Consider the following 19510-nt stretch of genomic DNA (forward strand, 5'->3'; position numbering starts at 1 on the left):
ACGTCATGGTTCATTTCTAATTTTCATTTCGTTTGTTTTATCCATGCCTTGCTTTGTGTGGCAGCCAGTTGAGCACCCAAAAAGTCAATTAAAGGACTGCTCCAACCTAATTCAGCGAGCTAATAGATCTGCCTCCTTGTTTTAATATTCTGGGGGCCAACAGGGTTAGCATGCCAAGGCAGCGCAATGACCCAGGAGCCTCTCACCAATGTGGTTGCTGTGAGTTTCAGTCCAGCTCATGTTGACTTGCTCTGGTCGGGGGTTTCCTCCAGGCTCTGCACAGTTTCGTCCATCCCTAATGATGGCTGTCGTTGTATAAGTGAAATATTCTTGAGTATGGCGCAAAATACCAATCAAATGAATAAACCTTATCAGCCTTTCAATCTAAATGGACTCAATTTGCTAATCTAAAATTCTGACATCACATCAGTTTTACTGTTATGATGAATGTCAGATGGACTCTATGGACTACATAAACTTGATACTGTAAGAACTCCAGCAAACCTTTCATAGTGTTACATGGACGTACATTGCTATTGTCAGCACCTTAGTATGGTCATGGTAATCAACGCCCATCTCACAAAGCTTTCTTGATACTGAGCGTACATGTCCCTTCACTATACATTGCCGTGGACGTGACGCCAGGCACATCATGGGACTGCTTCGTAAGACAGTCCCCAGTAGTGTAAGCATAATGGCAACCTGTGGATCGTCGTGGGTTACCACCGGGCTTTGCTCGGTTGCCTCCCACCATAATGCTGACTGCCGGCGTATGAGCGAAATATTCTTGAGTGCGGCGAAAAACACCAATGAAATAAATAAAATAAATAAATGTAAGCATAATATTGCCCTAGTACATTAAAGTACTAGGGCAATAGGGCCTGCTAGCTGATACTGTTCATGGTATTACACTGTAGTTTTCACTGTAGCAGGCCAACTGTAGTTCAGTTGCCTGAATTGCGTTTACTCCAGATTTACATATTATATTGAATGTTCATTTCATCTGCCATGTTTTTGTTGTTGTTTTTTTATTTTTTGGGTTTGTTTTTTTTTTTTTTTTAATTAAGCTGCCATCAATTATCACCATGGCCACACCTGAAAACACGCTTTTGGTGCGTCATCTTCCAAGTGAACTGACATCTGTTGAGAAGGAGGGACTACTTCGTCATTTTCATGCGCAGAAAGTAACAGTCATGGTAACCAGCGGGAGAATGGTGAGAATATGAAGTTGTCTGGAATATATCTTAGTTCCATTAAGTCCATGAAGATCATCATAGCTGTTGTTTACATGTATATGTTCTACTTCCAATATCATGCTGGCTTCCTTTCTGACCGTACATGGCAAGGTCTCCCAGCAAACTGCGGATGGTCACGGGTTTCCCCCGGGCTTTGCCCTGCTTCCTCCCACCATAATGTTGGCCGTTGACATATAAATGAAATATTCTTGAGTACTGCGTGAAACAGCAATCAAATAAATAAATAAATCTACGCTAACATGTTTCTTAAGCATATAGATGGTTGGTTCAGTCTCACATTAGAGGGGCAGCATGTGACATGATTACCCTCACAGAACAACCGCCAGTCAGCCATATTGGAGTCCTGTTAAGATGGGCTGCTATAGTCATAGTACTCCAATATGGCTGCCAGAAGAGTGTCATGCAACCCCTCTATTTGTACTCTATTTTGCAAGTAAAATTTGGTGTCACATACATGTAGTTATCACTGCTTATAACAGTTATTAACTGAAAGATTTAAGATTAGTATAAGATGCTTTTGTAATAAAGACTGCATTTACAAAAGTATCACGCTGGCTTCCTCTCTGGCCATAAGTGGGAAGGTCTGCCAGAAACCTGTGGATGGTCGTGGGTTTCCCCTGGGCGCTACCCGGTTTCCTCCCACCATAATGCTGCCTGCCATTGTATAAGTGAAATATTCTTGAGTACGGCATAAAACACCAATCAAATAAATGAATAAATAAATGCAAAAGTATTATGAGATGCACTAACACAAATTAAAGGGAAAAATAATTTAACATGCCTCTGTTTCATGTTTAATGTGTTTTTTTTTCTCAGAAAAACACAGCCTTTGCCACATTTGACAGCCCTGAAGCAGCTAAAAAGGTATTCGGTTATATTTTATTTGGTTTATTAATTTGGTGCCATCTTGTATTAGTGTATTTATTTTAGCTCTGTCAAGTTTCTTGGACCGGCCCGGATAGCACAGTTGGTAGAGCGCCCGCTTCGGGACCGGTAGATCCAGGATCAATCCTTGATCGAGTCACACCTAAGACTTTAAAAGAGGAAGTTGTAACTTCCTCGCTTGGTGTTCGGCATGAAGGGGATAGTGCAACGACTGGTTGACCCGTATCAGTATAATGGCTCGGGCGGGGCGGCTTACTTGCCTTCGGTAAGTCGTCTCAGTGATGCAGCACTAAATAAAAGAGCGGTGGAAATCCGTCCTGCAACAAGGAGGCACATTTCACGTACATGCACCCTAAGGATTCCTTCGTCGTCATATGACTGAAAAATTGTTGAGTACGACATTAAACCCCAAGCACTCACTCACTCACTCAAGTTTCTTGCGTCCATAAATCTGCCCACCAGCAGGTAATAAATGAGATCTTGTTGAGTGTGTACGTGGTCAGGTCTGGCACCAACCTGCAGATGGTCATAGTTTCCTCCTTCCTCTGCCCGGTTTCCTTACACCAGAATGCTGTCCGCCCTTGTATAAATGAAATATTCTTCACTACGGCATAAAACTTCAGTGAAACAAATAAATAAATTGTTGAGTGTATAGAGGAAACCAAGGATCTTGGAAAATGACATTTATAGACAGTGGTTAAGAGCAAGTGCATCACATTGATTAGTATCTATAAAATCCTTATGAATTCTTAACTCTACTCTTGCACAGTAAGAAGCTTTGTGGATGTTAAAAGCTTAGTGTATTACAAATATGAAGAAAAAAAACAGTTGTGCCTAAAAGCATTGATTGATATGGTACAAAAGGCATCAGTAGAGGATTCCTGTTTTCTTTACTTCATTCAGAAAGAAAAATCTGGAAAAGTAAATTTTATTTTCAGATATGTTTTTAATTGGATTTTGTAGTGATCTTTTTGGTACAAATTACCATAGTTGTCATCATGGTTTCTTGCATGACTCTTGATGATTTGGTGAATGTTTTAGGCCTTACAGAGGTTACACTATCTGAAGGTTTTGGGGTCAGACTTGGTTGTAGTTTCTTTTTTGACTCTTGATGATTTAGTGAATGTTTTAGGCCTTACAGAGGTTACACTATCTGAAAGTTTTGGGACAGACTTTGTTGTAGTTTGTTTTTTGACTCCTGATGATTTGGTGAATGTTTTAGACCTTACAGAGGTTACACTATCTGAAGGTTTTTGGGTCAGACTTGGTTGTAGTTTCTTTTTTGACTGTTGATGATTTGGTGAATGTTTTAGGCCTAACAGAGGTTACACTATCTGAAGGGTTTGGGGTCAGACTTGGTTGTAGTTTCTTTTTTGACTGTTGATGATTTGGTGAATGTTTTAGACCTTACAGAGGTTACACTATCTGAAGGTTTTTGGGTCAGACTTGGTTGTAGTTTCTTTTTTGACTGTTGATGATTTGGTGAATGTTTTAGGCCTAACAGAGGTTACACTATCTGAAGGGTTTGGGGTCAGACTTGGTTGTAGTTTCTTTCTTGACTCTTGATGATTTGGTGAATGTTTTCAAGCCTTACAGAGGTTACACTATCTGAAGGGTTTTTGGGTCAGACTTGGTTGTAGTTTCTTTTTTGACTCTTGATGATGTGGTGAATGTTTTAGGCCTTACAGAGGTATCACTATCTGAAAGTTTTGGGACAGACTTTGTTGTAGTTTGTTTTTTGACTCCTGATGATTTGGTGAATGTTTTAGACCCTACAGAGGTTACACTATCTGAAGGTTTTTGGGTCAGACTTGGTTGTAGTTTCTTTTTTGACTGTTGATGATTTGGTGAATGTTTTAGGCCTAACAGAGGTTGCACTATCTGAAGGGTTTGGGGTCAGACTGGGTTGTAGTTTCTTTCTTGACTCTTGATGATGTGGTGAATGTTTTCAGGCCTTACAGAGGTTACACTATCTGAAGGTTTTTGGGTCAGACTTGGTTGTAGTTTCTTTTTTGACTGTTGATGATTTGGTGAATGTTTTAGGCCTAACAGAGGTTACACTATCTGAAGGTTTTTGGGTCAGACTTGGTTGTAGTTTCTTTTTTGACTCTTGATGATTTGGTGAATGTTTTAGGCCTTACAGAGGTTACACTATCTGAAGGGTTTTTGGGTCAGACTTGGTTGTAGTTTCTTTTTTGACTGTTGATGATTTGGTGAATGTTTTAGGCCTTACAGAGGTTACACCAGCTGAAAGTTTTGGGGTCAGTTTTGGTTGTGGAGTTTGCCAAAAGTGCTGACCAGAAACACTTCCCCAAACTGTCAGATCCTCCTCAAAGGTATTTTTAAAAGTTTTTTTCTCTCGACTTAAAGAAAATGATAAATTAACCAAATTATGATGTGCTTAAATGCCAATAAAACTGTCCAGTCGTGAGGAACAAAATGGCATAGAAGTCCTAACAGAAAATATGTACTTTATTAAAACGAGTATTTTATTACAGGACAGCATGCCTCAAACGTGAAAAATAACTTTTTTTAATTCTCTTTTGTATTATTTGCTTATAGTGCTACTTCAGTGCTAAGAGAAGCAACGCGGAAATATTAAAATGACAAGTAGGATACCCTAGAAAACATAGGTAACACCACGGGTTCCAAAAAATTTACAATGAGTAACACTACTTAACTCGTATAAGTGAAGAGTCCTAAAAAAAACAAAATCTTCAGGAGTTTCCCTAAAATTTTTCTGATGTGATTCGATGATGTTCCATATGTGACGATGAGTCAAGTAGATGTGACGTCAAGTGAGGCAGTTATGCTGGAATGATGTCATGTGCGTATGAAAGTATGACGTCATTTGTGGCTATACGTCAGGAAATGATGACGCCAGGTGTTCTTGCCCGATGTCACATCAAGCAAAATTGGAAAGGACCGAATACTTTTGTTTCTGTGCTATCCTGCAAAACTAGTGACAATGGTTTTTAATAGATTGCTTTTTTTTTAACAATTTAGCAAAGGAATTTCAGACTAATTTGTTAAATGATAAATCTCAGTCCTTATCATTTAACTTTCTGTTATCGTAAAGACGTTCCGGTCTTCATGCTGTAGTAACTCTTTAAACACTAAATATTTTCAGTTTTCATTCATGAAAACAACAGTTATCATTCATGATTACTTTAATGTAGCTTTCAGACACAGGGTGTTGTAACCAGTTAATATGTTTTTGAGTTTTTACTGGCTCATTACAACAGGAATAATAAGTCGTCTTGCGAAACAGCTGGGTTTTTAAGTCAAGATGTATGACAGGGTCATGTAACTCTGGTTTTCTCTGCCCATAATCTAACCTAAAAAATGTCAGACCTAAAACTCCTGAGATTTATTTGATTGGTGCTTTACGCCGTACTCAAGAATATTTCACTTATAAGACGGCGACCAGCATTATGGTGGGTGGAAATCGGGCAGAGTCCGGGGGAAACCCACGACCATCCGCAGGTTGCTGGCAGACCTTCCCACCTACGGCCGGAGAGGAAGCCAGCATGAGCTGGACTTGAACTCACAGCGACCGCATTGGTCAGAGACTCCTGGGTCATTGCGCTGCGCTAGTGCGCTAACCAACTGAGCCACGGAGGCCCCAAAACTCCTGAGAAAGTTACATGTTAAACACCCATCAAATAATAAAGTAAATACTTAGCATTTGCAAAACTAAGATATGGAACTTGACAAATTCATCATAAGTTTAGTATATGTCAAGAATGAGAAACTGTAGCCAAATAACATCTGATGTATTTTTTTCTGATAGACCCGTTGTTGGTAAAGAGAAGGAAGATAAACCAGAAGAGTTATCTCCCCCTGAAATCCAGCAGTGGAAGCCCCAGCAGGATGAGGTGTACGAAAAGCATGGGTGAGTGAAGAATATTACTCAGGGTATCTCTACCAAATTTTCGCTGCATTTATGGTTATAATATTTCTGACAGAGCTAAATGTGAAAAATTGTCTTCACTTGACACTCCTCACAGGTTTGAAGCATGAGGATAGGTCTATTTGCTATGTTCAAAAGGCATTGACTAGAAGGCATGGAGATGTGATGTCTGATGTCAGTGTACTGTTACCAGGGGGCATTGAGGTGTCAGATCTGGTGTCAGTATACTGTGACTAGAAAGCATGGAGATGCCATGTCTGATGTCCGTGTACTGTTACCAGAAGGCATTGAGGTGTCAGGTTTGGTGTCAGTATATTTTCACCAGAGGGTATTGAGGTGTCATGCCTGGTGTCAGTACACAGTTACCAGAAGACATTGAGGTGCCAGATCTGGTGTCAGTATACTGTGACTAGAAGGCATAGAGATGTCATGTCTGATGTCCGTGTACTGTTACCAGAAGACATTGAGGTGTCAGATCTGGTGTCAGTATACTGTGACTAGAAGGCATAAAGATGTCAGGTCTGATGTCCTTGTACTGTTACCAGAAGGCATTGAGATGTCAGGTTTGGTGTCAGTATATTTTCACCAGAGGGTATTGAGGTGTCATGCCTGGTGTCAGTACACTGTTACCAGAAGACATTGAGGTGTCAGATCTGGTGTCAGTATACTGTGACTAGAAGGCATAAAGATGTCATGTCTGATGTCCTTGTACTGTTACCAGAAGGCATTGAGGTGTCAGGTTTGGTGTCAGTATATTTTCACCAGACGGTATTGAGGTGTCATGCCTGGTGTTAGTATACTGTTACCAGAAGACATTGAGGTGTCAGATCTGGTGTCAGTATACTGTGACTAGAATTCATAGAGATGTCATGTCTGATGTCAGTGTACTGTTACCAGAAGACATTGAGGTGTCAGATCTGGTGTCAGTATACTGTGACTAGAAGGCATAAAGATGTCATGTCTGATGTCCGTGTACTGTTACCTGAAGGCAATGAGGTATCAGGTTTGGTGTCAGTATATTTTCACCAGACGGTATTGAGGTGTAATGCCTGGTGTCAGTACACTGTTACCAGAAGACATGGAGGTGTCAGATCTGGTGTCAGTATACTGTGACTAGAAGGCATGGAGATGTCATGTCTGATGTCCGTGTACTGTTACCAGAAGACATTGAGGTGTCAGATCTGGTGTCAGTATACTGTGACTAGAAGGCATAAAGATGTCATGTCTGATGTCCTTGTACTGTTACCAGAAGACATTGAGGTGTCAGGTTTGGTGTCAGTATATTTTCACCAGAGGGTATTGAGTAACCATCCAAACAAAAATGACTCTCCTGATTTCTGTGTGTCTTTCAGCATTGTCTACCTATGAAGCAAGCATACCAACCTAACAGGAAAGACTGTTTCATGTTATCCGTTCATCAGACTAACCAACCAAACAGAAATGACTGTTTCATGTCCTCTGTTGATCAAACTAACCAACCAAACAGAAATGACTGTTTCGTGTTATCCATTGATCAAACTAACCAACCAAACAGAAATGACTGTTTCATGTCCTCTATTTCGATCTTTCAGCATTGACTACCCACGAAACCCAAATCTTCATTATCTCTACCCACAGCCGACGGTGTCGATTCTCACCAACATAGCCAATGCTTTAGCAGGGTGCCCAAAGTTTTATGTCCAGGTATTCCTCTATTTTCCTCTCAAGTCAAATTTGAACAGATTCTATCTTTGCCCATTCGTGTATGTTTTTTTCTTTTTTTTTTCTTTTTTTTTTACGGGCTGGAGGGGGGATCTTTTTTACCATGATACAGGTTTTAAAATAAGCAACCAGGACTCCTACAGGTTATGCATCGGTCGCCCACATGCTAAATGTTGAGAACAATTTCCCGTTTCTCAAAAAAATAAATAAATATATTTTAAAAATCTGTTAGAAGACGGCATCTATGAATTTCGCGCATTCTTCTATCAGTGGCACAGATTGAAACGACCTCCAAAGACAGAAGAGTTCCCCTTGTTATCAGGGCAATATTCACGTTTTTCTTCTCAAGATGGCAAAAATGAGCATGACAAGAAGACTGCTTAATGACTTGATTATGTAGCTAACAGATATTACCAGCGATGTCAACACATGGCTAAATGGTCACATTGAAAACATTCAAATCATGGGATTTCCTTGGTGACTTTATTTTTGACTTGAATGGCGAATATAAATTGACCAATCTTATCGAAAAATCGCCCACATCTGCCAAGAAACGAGGCTTGGAGGAATCTCGGGACAGTCGCTACAAGCGCTGATAAATTACGTCGATGGCTAGATCTCGGTCTAAAGGTGGCTTATATGTGCTGAAACGCGGGGACCGCTGGCCACCCTTAACCTGGGAGTTATGTGCACCCAGTTCCGGTATAATGCTTACAAAGAGCTACCTCCTCGTTCAATTCTGATGCATGAGCTTTAGATTCTCCCTGATTACACATATAGCACGGCGATTCTGAAAGCTAAAATATTTACTCACATTTTGCCACAATCACTACTTTCCCTTACATCACCATTCTCCTGTAAATCCTAGCCAAAGTCAAAAATACGCCTAATTCCATATTAAAAGATCACGGCCGAGATCCTTTGCTATTGGATGGCTAGTGGAATTATATTCACAAAAGTAACATATTGAGGCACATCAAGTCAGGGTCACTAGTGGTCCATCTAGATGAACTCAAGTCAGGGTCACTACTGGTCCATCTAGATGAACTCAAGTCAGGGCCACTACTGGTCCATCCAGATGAACTCAAGTCAGGGTCATTACTGATCCATCTAGATGAACTCAAGTCAGGGTCACTACTGGTCCATCTAGATGGACTCAAGTCAGGGTCACTACTGGTCCATCTAGATGAACTCAAGTCAGGGTCACTACTGGTCCATCTAGATGAACTCAAGTTAGGGTCACTACTGGTCCATCTAGGTGAACTTAAGTCAGGGTCCAATTTTAAAATTCTTACATTCGTCGTAACTACATTTTGATATGGGAGTAATTTTAATGAAGTCCCCATTGGTGGCATCAAAGCTTACCTGAAGTAAAAATACAAGTTCTTTTTTGTGTCTTTTTGGATTGAATTAAAAAGGTTGAAGTTGTTGTCTTAGATGGAAAACGAAATATGATAGTTTTTAATGCCAGAACATAGTTACATTTCAAACCCACTTTAAGGCCTGATGATGTCCTTAAGAGGTATTATTTAATTGTAATATTACAGAAAATTACGAGTCTCTTCTCATCCAGAAAAAGATAAGGAATTTGTAATCATTAGTCGTAGTAATTTCTGGTTAAATCAACGGGCGGCACTTCAAAGCCTGTGCAACATCGGCAGAGTTATTCCCCTTACCTACCTGAGAAAGTACCTACCTGAGTAAAGATTTTATATATAGTTGTACATTTATGACTTTTGGTGGTGATAAGTATAAAATGAAAACAAAGAACTGAATCTACACTATGTATTGAAAAATCAACTTTTACTTCAAATTTAGCTTGCCTATATGACGGACAAGTTTTAATTCAGTCAGAGTGCGAAATATCCACAACGAACGTTGAAGTTGTATTGGTCAATCACCTGTCTCTGTTTCAGGTATTACATTTGATGAACAAGATGAATCTGCCTGCTCCATTTGGTCCTGTTACGACAACACCACCTATTGTAAGTTATGTATATAGATAGTTTTTTAATTACAAGGGGGGGGGGGGGCTTCCGTGGTTCAGTTGGTTAGCGCGCTAGCGTGGCGTAATGACCCAGAAGCCTGTCAACAATGCAGTTGCTGTGAGTTCAAGCTCAGCTCATGCTCACCAGCCATATGTGGGAAGGTCTTCCAGCAACCTGCGTAAAACACCAAATAAATAAATAAATAAATAATTACAAGAGCACCTAAGGTACGGATTCAATCCTGGCCTTGGAAAGGGAATTTGTTTATTCATTTATTTGATTGGGGTTTAACGCCGTACTCAAGAATATTTCACTTATACGACGACTGTGGCCAGCACTATGGTGGGTGGAAACAGAGCAGACTGGGGGAAACCCACGACCATCCGCAGGTTGTTGCCAGACCTTCCCACTTACGTCCGGAGAGGAAACCCACATGAGCTGGACTTGAACTCACAGTGACTGCATTTGTCATTATATTGCGCTAGCGCATTAACCAGCTGAGCCACGGAGACACCAGGGAATTTGTCCCAACTCTCATGATCATGAGGGCTTGGTGATAATAAGCTGTCAACGTCACTCGACATTTATAAATCTAAAAACACCGATAAGAACTGACAGCCATGACAGAAGAGTGGTATTAAACAACAAATTAAATAAATAAACATAATGTTTTTGATTGTTTGTTCTTGAGTGTCATAGTCAAGAATTTTTTATTTGTATGTATGTATGTATCGGAAAGCCTAAGAGAAACCAAGGTACCTAACAAACCTGTTGATATAAAGCCACATCTGAAACAGCAAGAGCTGGATTTGAACCTGTGACCTCTGTGGTGTAGGTGCCATTCAGCTGCAGAGGGAATGGTTATATAGCAGACTTAATCAACAGGGCAAAATATGTATTATAGGAACAACTCAGATATGTTACAACTCAGTAGATATATGACTGGACGACGGAATGACTGAAACACAGCTAACAAGATAGTGGTATGTTCCTTGCTGTAGCCATCTGGAGATGAAGTCATTGATAGACCTGACATTTTGGAAATGGAGGAAATGGATGTCTCAAGCACGGAGGAATCTGAAATTGAAAGTGAAGAAGATGACAGGTGAGTATGGGATAGACATAAAACATTCACATCTGAACTCCTAAAAAATACAGGCGCATGTAAGTGTTCAAATCACATTTCATTTCAGACCTTAATTTATTTAATTTATAATTTAACCAAAATATCTCTTCAGGCCCAAACCTAGTCAGCCTGTAATGAAAAGACCAGCAAGAGCCAATCCCAACAAAGTCAGAAAGCGGAGAAAATTGGTGATCCCTGTGCCTCAAGAAATAACTGCTCCCCGACCCCCTGGAGTCCTTGTTATCTCCACTAGCGAAATGTTCGAACAGCCTCAGCAACAACAACAGCCGAAAAAGATTCAGTTGATTTTACCCTCCAGTGTACAGAGTGATGATGTTGAGAAGGAAGGTGAAGAGAAAACAGAGGGTATGGACATCTATTTCTGAAAACTGTCATAGTGTACATTCCACACTGTTGTAGCGTAAAGCACCTGCTTTATAGGAAAGCAGGAAACAGGCTATATCCTGAGTCCGTACGTGGGAAGGTCTGTCAGCAACCTGCGGACGATCGTGGGTTTCTGCTGGGTTCTGCCCGGTTTCCTCCCACCACAATGCTGGCTGCCGTCGTATAAGTGAAATATTCCTGAGTATGGCGTAAAACACCAATCCAATAAATAAATGAATCAAATATCCTGAGTGTGGACATGAAAAGCTTTATATCAGCTAATTTGTTTGACGTACACATTTACTTGCCTTGTTTGATGCTAATGCCACACCAATTTGAATTGTTGTTTTATGGGCAGAATAAATATCTTTTCATTATCAGAGAAGGATATAAAAATAAAACTTTAAAATCATCTAATTTGTAGAAAATGTTGACCATCCAGGAATTTTTTTTTTTTTGTTGTTGAAGACGCAAATACAAGATCAGAAAACATTGAAAAATTGGAAAATCATTAAAACGTCAATCCTCATCAGCATATGGGAAATTCTGTCAGTAAACTGCAGATGGTCACTGACTTCTCCAGGGCACTACCTGCTTTCCTCCCACCATAATGCTGACTGCTGTCGTATGAGTGAAATATTCTTGAGTACAGCGTAAAACACCAATCAAATAAATAAATAAAAACATCAAGAGTTGACAAGTCCATTTTCATTTTTATTTTTATTCCACATTGGGATTTTTTTGTGTTGGCTTGCCTGTAAAAACATGAAATAAAATTGGGCTCGCTTAAGTATAGGTGGATAGGCCAAGTAGTTGTCAGCTCAGTGTCTTTATGTGCTGTGATTTGGAGGTGGTCATGTCTAGAGTTTACAGCATAACATTTAAGTGAAGCAGCACTATAAATGTCGGTGCTTGGACTGCCTCCACACTGTCATTTATGTGACTGATACTCTGATGAAAGCAACATTAAAAAGTGATCAATCTTATAATAAATAATAACTGATTTAGATTGTTTCAAATGTTATCGTTTTAATATGAAAGAGGCTATCAATATATGTTTAAATTTACACATACCACATATATATATATATATATATATATATATATATATATATATATATATATATAGTTAAACATATGCCAAAAATAAATAATTTGAACAAAAAATAATTACTTTGGAGGGAGTACAGCTGTGTATAATAATTATTATGTGCTGGTGTTTAAGTTTCAGTCGTTAACGAGGAATCAGTACAAGGGTTGTGCCAACTGAGCCAGAGGTGGAAGTGGGCGGGTTTGGGAAACTAGAACCTGTTCCACAGGTATGTAATCATCCTGTCTGTGATTGGATGATAGAGTTTTAGCTTACAGTGTTGTTTGTCACCTGATAACAAAGCAGGTGGTCAGTACTTTGAGGGATTCCTGATACTGAGGAACTTCCAGTATTATTTCGAAAGATTGTGAACATTTTGTGTAGTTATAACCTTTTTGTTTTGTTTATAACTTTAGTTATAACCTTTTTTTTTTAGTTATAACTTTAGTTATAACCTTTTTGTCGTAGCCAGAAGAACCCGCTGAAGATTCTGTGAATATTTTGATCAGTTGTATTAGCCTATTTCTTTGCCAGAGCAACTTTCTGAAGATTCTGTGAACATTTTGATCCGTTATAGCATATTTCTTGTAAAAACAAGAACCCACTGAAGATTCTGTGAACATTTTGATCAGTTATAACCTATGTCTTGTAGCCAGAAGAACCCAGTGAAATTTATGTGAATATTTTGATCAGTTGTATTTAGCCTATTTTTTAGCCAGAGGAACCTTCTGAAAATTCCTTGACATTTTGATCATTTATAACCAATGTCTTGTAGAAAGAACCTACTGAAGATTCTGTGAACATTTTGATCAGTTATAACCTATGTCTTGTAGCCAGAAGAACCCAGTGAAATTTATGTGAATATTTTGATCAGTTGTATTTAGCCTATTTTTTAGCCAGAGGAACCTTCTGAAAATTCCCTTGACATTTTGATCATTTATAACCAATGTCTTGTAGAAAGAACCTACGGAAGATTCTGTGAACATTTTGATCAGTTATAACCTATGTCTTGTAGCCAGAGAACCCAGTGAAATTTATGTGAATATTTTGATCAGTTAGAGCCTCTTGTCTCTTGTAGCCGGAAGAACCTGCTGAAGATGATGCTGAGGATGAACTGAGAGTGGACAAGTCCAAGTTTGTCAGCTCTGACCAGCTGCGTAGAGGAAGAATATCCAGTGAAGGTATGTAACTTATTTCCTAATGTATTCATTTGGTTTACACTCAGTTATCTTTGTTATTTTGTTGAGGCATTGTCTGTCCGTCTGTCCATCCTTCCGTAAACTTTTCAACATTAACACTATATTTACAGATCTCTTTCACTTTAAATAGATCTATTAATCTTCGTGTGTACTACAATTAGCCCAGAATCTTATAGATTTCGAAGGCAAATACATAAAGAGTTACGACCCTTTTTATGATGTATTGCTTTAATTAAAACTGTATCTACAAAACCACTACACTTTAAATACAGCCTTTTGAAAATGGATCCTAGTGACAAATATTGTACAGAGTTATTCCCCTTTTTGTGATGCATTACTTTTACATATGATGTATCTACAGGTCGGTTTCACTTTCAGATTTAGACTTGTGATACCTGTATACCCACTGAAGGCCCAGAAACCCATTGGAAATGGCCACCAAGGGGCTACCTTGAAATTGTGTTCACTTTTAAGGTGTAGGTTAGGTTTGTGGGTGGAGAAAACAAGGCAAACCCAACGATCTCAACAGATGTTTTTCTGTCCATAGAGCAGTAGGATGTCCCAGGCCTAAACAAAAGTAATTGAAAATATTTTGTTTTCTCTATTCAGAAATGAAAACGTCATCTGTGTTCAGAAATTACCAGGCAGGGGAGCCCACGACACGACTGTACATCAAAAATCTCAGCAAGCAAACAACTGAGGAGGTACGTACATGCAGGGCAGTTACCTCCCTTTTTAGCTCACCAGTACATCTGCACACCTCACCTGTAGCTTATGGCATACCCTGAGCATCCGCGTTAAATAAGAGGGAAGGAGCGGCATCATAATAAGTGTTGTTGGATGTTCTGAGCTCAGGTTTTGCACACATGTAGAGCACAATAACAGGAGAGGGTTGTTCCATGCGCTGAAAGCATATTCATTGTGGTAAATTACAAAATTCACAACTTCACTGCTTGATGTATGTGAGCTGAAGTGTCTCCATGTGTCTCCTACAGGCGAGATCTTTAGCAGTCTTGCTAGCAAATATAAGCTTTGTCTGGTCTCTGTACTTTGATCTCATTTATTCATTTATTTAATTAGTTGGTGCCTAACCCTGTACACAAGAATATTTTCCTTAATGACTGTTTATTGATTTTGAGCAAACAGTAACTCTGTCCAATGTTTGTTTCTTGTAGGACTTGCTCTACATATTTGGACGATACGTGGATTTGGAGTCAGAGGAAGTTAAGGACATGTAAGTTGTACATGGAACGATTTCACAGACTGTGAAAGTCAAAAGTGAAGAGGTTGAATCTTTTAACCATTTTTTTCATAGAAGCTTTTTCAGTATTCTATTTTGGGCCTCAGTGGCCCAGAGGTTAATGTGTTCTCCTTAGGAGCCTCTCACCAATGGGGTGGTACCGGCCTGGATAGCACAGTTGGTAGAGCATAAGCTTTTGGGGGTGGTAGATCCAGAATCAATCCTGGGTCGAGTCACACCTAAGACTTTAAAAGAGGAAGTTGTAACTTTCTCGCTAGGTGTTCAGCATGAAGGGGATAGTGCGACGACTGGTTGACCCGTATCAGTATAATGGCCCGGGCAGGGTGGCTTACTTACCTTCCATAAGTCATCTCAGTGAAGCAGCACTAGATAAAAGAGCGGTGGAAATCCATCCTGCAACAAGGTGGCACATGACCTGCACTCAAAGGATTCTTTCGTTGTCATATGACTGAAAAATTGTTGAGCACGACGTTAAACCCCAAGCACTCACTCACTCACCCAATGGAGTGGCTGTGAGTTGTAGCTCAACTCATGCTGTATTCCTCTCTGGTTGTAAATATTCTTGATTAGGGTGTAAAATAAATAAATAAAACGAATATACATTTTATAAAATAATTGGCTATATCTTGTTGGTTTGGATAGGATAACAACATTTTTTAGCATTTTGTATGCTTTGATTCCCTCTCAATGCCTTCATCGTACTAAAGAAAATGTTAAAAAAAGAAAAACAAACAAACAGAATTCCAGAAATAGCACTGAATCCTGATATGTATGAATAATAAAGCCCAGTATGAATGACAGATGAACTTGTGGCTGTACTTTCACCACGTGGGAGAGTCTACCAGCAACCTGCAGATGGTCGTGGGTTTCCCCCGGGCTCTGCCTGGTTTTCACCCACCATAATGCTGGCTGCCGACGTATAAGAGAAATATTCTTGAGTGCACCGAAAAACACCAATCAAATTAATGAATAAATATTTTCACCAGGTGGGACATTCGTCTGATGAAGGAAGGTCGGATGAAAGGTCAGGCTTTCATCACTTACCCGTCGGAGAAGCCTGCCAAACGGGCCGTGAGAGACGTCAACGGTTACATTCTACATGGCAGACCCATGGTGGTTGTATCCTTTCTATTCGTTATATTCTTACGGGAAAAGTCATTTGGGGAAAGTCATGAGTTTTCTCTTATCTGGGTATTTCAATGTGGAAATGTGTATACGCACATGAGCCTATCCAACTGTCATCTGTGTGGGGCTTTTTTGTCATATGCGAGGTGAGCGAAATAAAATCCACTACTGGTAACACCTGGGATAAACAGAGTTGTCAAACAGTGATGAACTCTCGTTTTCCTCACTCTTCACCTGTGCAGCATAGGGTGAGCCAGCAAAAACATAGAAATAGAAAACTGGTGCTGTTTGAACACTCTGTTTTCAGCACTTTTGACATGGGAGAGATAGAAGAAAATGAAATCTGCACACACTGTTATAACAAAATGGCCTCAGAAGGGATGTTTGGACATCCTCTTTCACATGTCTGGCAAGCCCCCTGCTCTGCTGTGAGGGAGTCGGCACAGTAACAGATTCAGTGCACAGGCATTAGGCAGTGACTGTGGGCACGGTAACCCATTCAGTGCACAGGCACTGGGCAGTGGCCGGGGGCACGGTAATCCATTCAGTGCACAGGCACTGGGCAGTGGCCGTGGGCACGGTAATCCATTCAGTGCACAGGCACTGGGCAGTGGCCATGGGCACGGTAATCCATTCAGTGCACAGGCACTGGGCAGTGGCTGTGGGCACGGTAATCCATTCAGTGCACAGGCACTGGGCCGTGGGCACGGTAATCCATTCAGTGCACAGGCACTGGGCAGTGACCGTGGCCACGGTAATCCATTCAGTGCACAGGCACTGGGCCGTGGGCACGGTAATCCATTCAGTGCACAGGCACTGGGCAGTGGCCGTGGGCACGGTAATCCATTCAGTGCACAGGCACTGGGCAGTGGCCGGGGGCACAGTAATACATTTAGTGTGCACAGATATTAGGCAGATCACTGAGAAAGATTATTTCATTTACTACGCTGACAAATATAAATCATAAAATCTTCACTTTTTTTATAAAATACAAGTTTGTCAGAATTGTGTGAGTTAAGCTAGCGTCTAGCTAGAAAAAAATACAAAACAAAAAAGTGATGGTAGTGTTGTTTCGTGCAAGTGTATCAATTTAATAAAGGACATATTTTGTTGCATCTGTAGTGATACAAAGAACTGATCAGAGAAATTCACTGTTTACAGTCTCCTTTTCTCCAGAAATGGAAAGTTGTCCCCTTTAATAGAATTATGACATTATCATCATCGTAATGTTCATGCATGGGTGGATTTTTCTTTCTTTATTATTCTAGCCTTATATTGGAACAGCTGGTCTACGTGGTATAATGGTGAAATACTTTAGATTTTGCCACTTTGTATATGATAGAATTCATGATTTACTGTGTTTAGATGTGAAAAGTCACTAAAAGTCATGAATTTTTGCTTTGAAACATCTGTGGCAAGGGTGAACATTGCATTTTTTTTACCTCTCAGCCAATACTGGCCAAGAGGTATTGTCTGTCCATCTCCTTGTAAATGCTCTATCTCTAGAACGGTGTAGCCCAACTTCACCAAACTTACACCTTGCCATGATTAAGAACCCTATTGATTTTCAGAGACCTTGACCTTTTTTTTCAAGGTCATTGAGGTCATTTAAGTTAGACTTTTTAAAAGGCTTGTAATTATGCTATCTCTAGGAGGTTTAACCCAAGTTCACCAAATTTACATCACACCTTGGCATGAGGAAGAACCCTATTGATTTTCAGCGACCTTGACCCTTTTCTTCAAGGTCATAGGGTTCATTTAAGCTAAATTTTATATAAAAGGCTGCAACGACAGTGTGAAAGAAACAAAAAAGTTGTTATCCTAAAATGGTATTCTCTACCTCAAGTTTGACAACTTTCCAAATGCCTCTCAAAGCAGATCTACATATTATTACAAACCACCGTTAAGTTGGATCTGTTCATTACATTGTACCTGTGTTCATTGCTGAGGGGTTTTAAGTGCATTGCACGTTTTTTTGTTTTTTTTTTAACTATGATAGTTCATATACAGCATATGCAAATCAAATAAAATCAAATAACCTCACTGTTATTGCCATTGGGTTAATTTGTCCGTTTCATAAGCGGGCAACCCAGGTTCAATCCCATGTCAGGTCCCTGAGACTTGTTGTCCCTTGCATACCTGTTGCAGATAGTGAGGATGGGATAATTCTGTCGGGTGTCTTCAGCATCGCATTTTTGTGAGCACTGTAAATATGTCCTGAATTGGGGTTGCCTTTTCATGTTTACAACTGAAGTAATGTTCTGCCTGTAAGTGATATTATATTCCAAGCACAACACAACGCTATAATTGAAATTAAACTTGAATTTGGCAATAATTTATGCTTCACAAAAGTGTGTAAGTTTGACTTCACTACTTCAGAAACGGCAATTGAGTACACTCTTTCACCATATAAGAAAGATGAAGTAAATGTTTCAAATAGTCAGTGATACATTGTTCTCTTGGTATTATTTTAGGAAGTATTTTATTTCACAATTTCAAAGAGAATGACCTTAACAACCTCTCAGCAATTTGCTCGATCAGCCAAACCCAAACAACCTGAGGATGCGAAACCGCTAAGATGACCAAGGGAGACAACTTGTTCAAGATTCTATTCCCTTCCTTTTTTTGTACACGAATATTTACTGAATAAATTTATGTGTGAAGGCACATTTTTGCTTTGTTACATAGTGATTGAGACGAAGAGTTTACTAGAGGGGTCTGCGATGGAAATGCAGGTATATTTTGAAGGAAAACTGTGAATTGCTGAGACACAGGAGGTGTAGACATTTATATTGGGCAGGGAATTTGTAGACTCTCTCACTGCTTGTGGGCCTTTGGTAACAAAAGCCGGTCGCTTTCACTCCTGGGCATTTGCGTTGCGCTATGAAGTATCCACCTGTGTTGTTTTTTTTAATTTCTACATTCATAAACCTGCCTACTATATGGTCCGTGGCCGATGGGGTTATCACTCCAGCGCGGCGCAATGTCCCCGGAGCCTCTCACCAATGTGATCGCTGTGAGTTCAAGTCCAGGTCACGCGGGCTTCCTCTTTTGCCGTAGGCGGGAAGATCTTCCAGCAAACTGCAGATAATCGTGGGTTTCTCCCGGGGCTCCGCCCGGTTTCCTCCCATGATAATGCTGACCGCCATCGTATAAGTGAAATACTCTTGAGTACGACGTAAAACATCAATTAAATAAATTAATAAAATACGGTTCAAAGCCTCGGTGGTTTTACCCACTCGCCAGGTGACGTATGCCTTGAGTAATACTTACACTTACAACTTGTTCGAACCACGGGCGTCAGCGTGTATTGGAGACTGGCAATTATAGTTAAACTTTCAAAAACAAAATTTAACTTCCTAAGCTCATCGCATATATCTTCTTTGAGCTGTCCTGCTTCACATATAGGGACCCATGTAGTTACATGAGCGATACGCAGAGTTATGCTTTTACACATGGTTTTTGGATTTATTAGTAGCGCTAAATGGCTCTCTCTACATGACGTGAACAACAGAAGCAATCTCGAGGAATATATGCATTGAATATGTAACTTTATTTCCATGTCAATCAATTAATGCGGTG

At 39.9% G+C, this 19510-nt stretch overlaps 1 protein-coding gene across 1 annotated transcript; it reads left to right on the forward strand.

Moving 5' to 3' along the window:
- The first annotated feature begins 1071 nt into the window (after positions 1–1071).
- LOC135464378 (RNA-binding region-containing protein 3-like) lies at positions 1072–19119 on the forward strand. Its single transcript, XM_064741803.1, has 14 exons — positions 1072–1214; positions 2073–2120; positions 4368–4477; positions 5935–6036; positions 7626–7737; positions 9672–9740; positions 10745–10848; positions 10982–11235; positions 12496–12572; positions 13422–13524; positions 14152–14246; positions 14718–14776; positions 15790–15922; positions 18454–19119. The coding sequence occupies exons 1-14, from the start codon at positions 1086–1088 to the stop codon at positions 18508–18510; spliced, it is 1452 nt and encodes a 483-aa protein (XP_064597873.1). The 5' UTR covers positions 1072–1085; the 3' UTR covers positions 18511–19119.
- Positions 19120–19510: the final 391 nt, after the last annotated feature.

Source organism: Liolophura sinensis, chromosome 4, assembly GCF_032854445.1.
Source record: "Liolophura sinensis isolate JHLJ2023 chromosome 4, CUHK_Ljap_v2, whole genome shotgun sequence".
In the NCBI taxonomy this organism is placed as follows: Eukaryota; Metazoa; Mollusca; class Polyplacophora; order Chitonida; family Chitonidae; genus Liolophura; species Liolophura sinensis.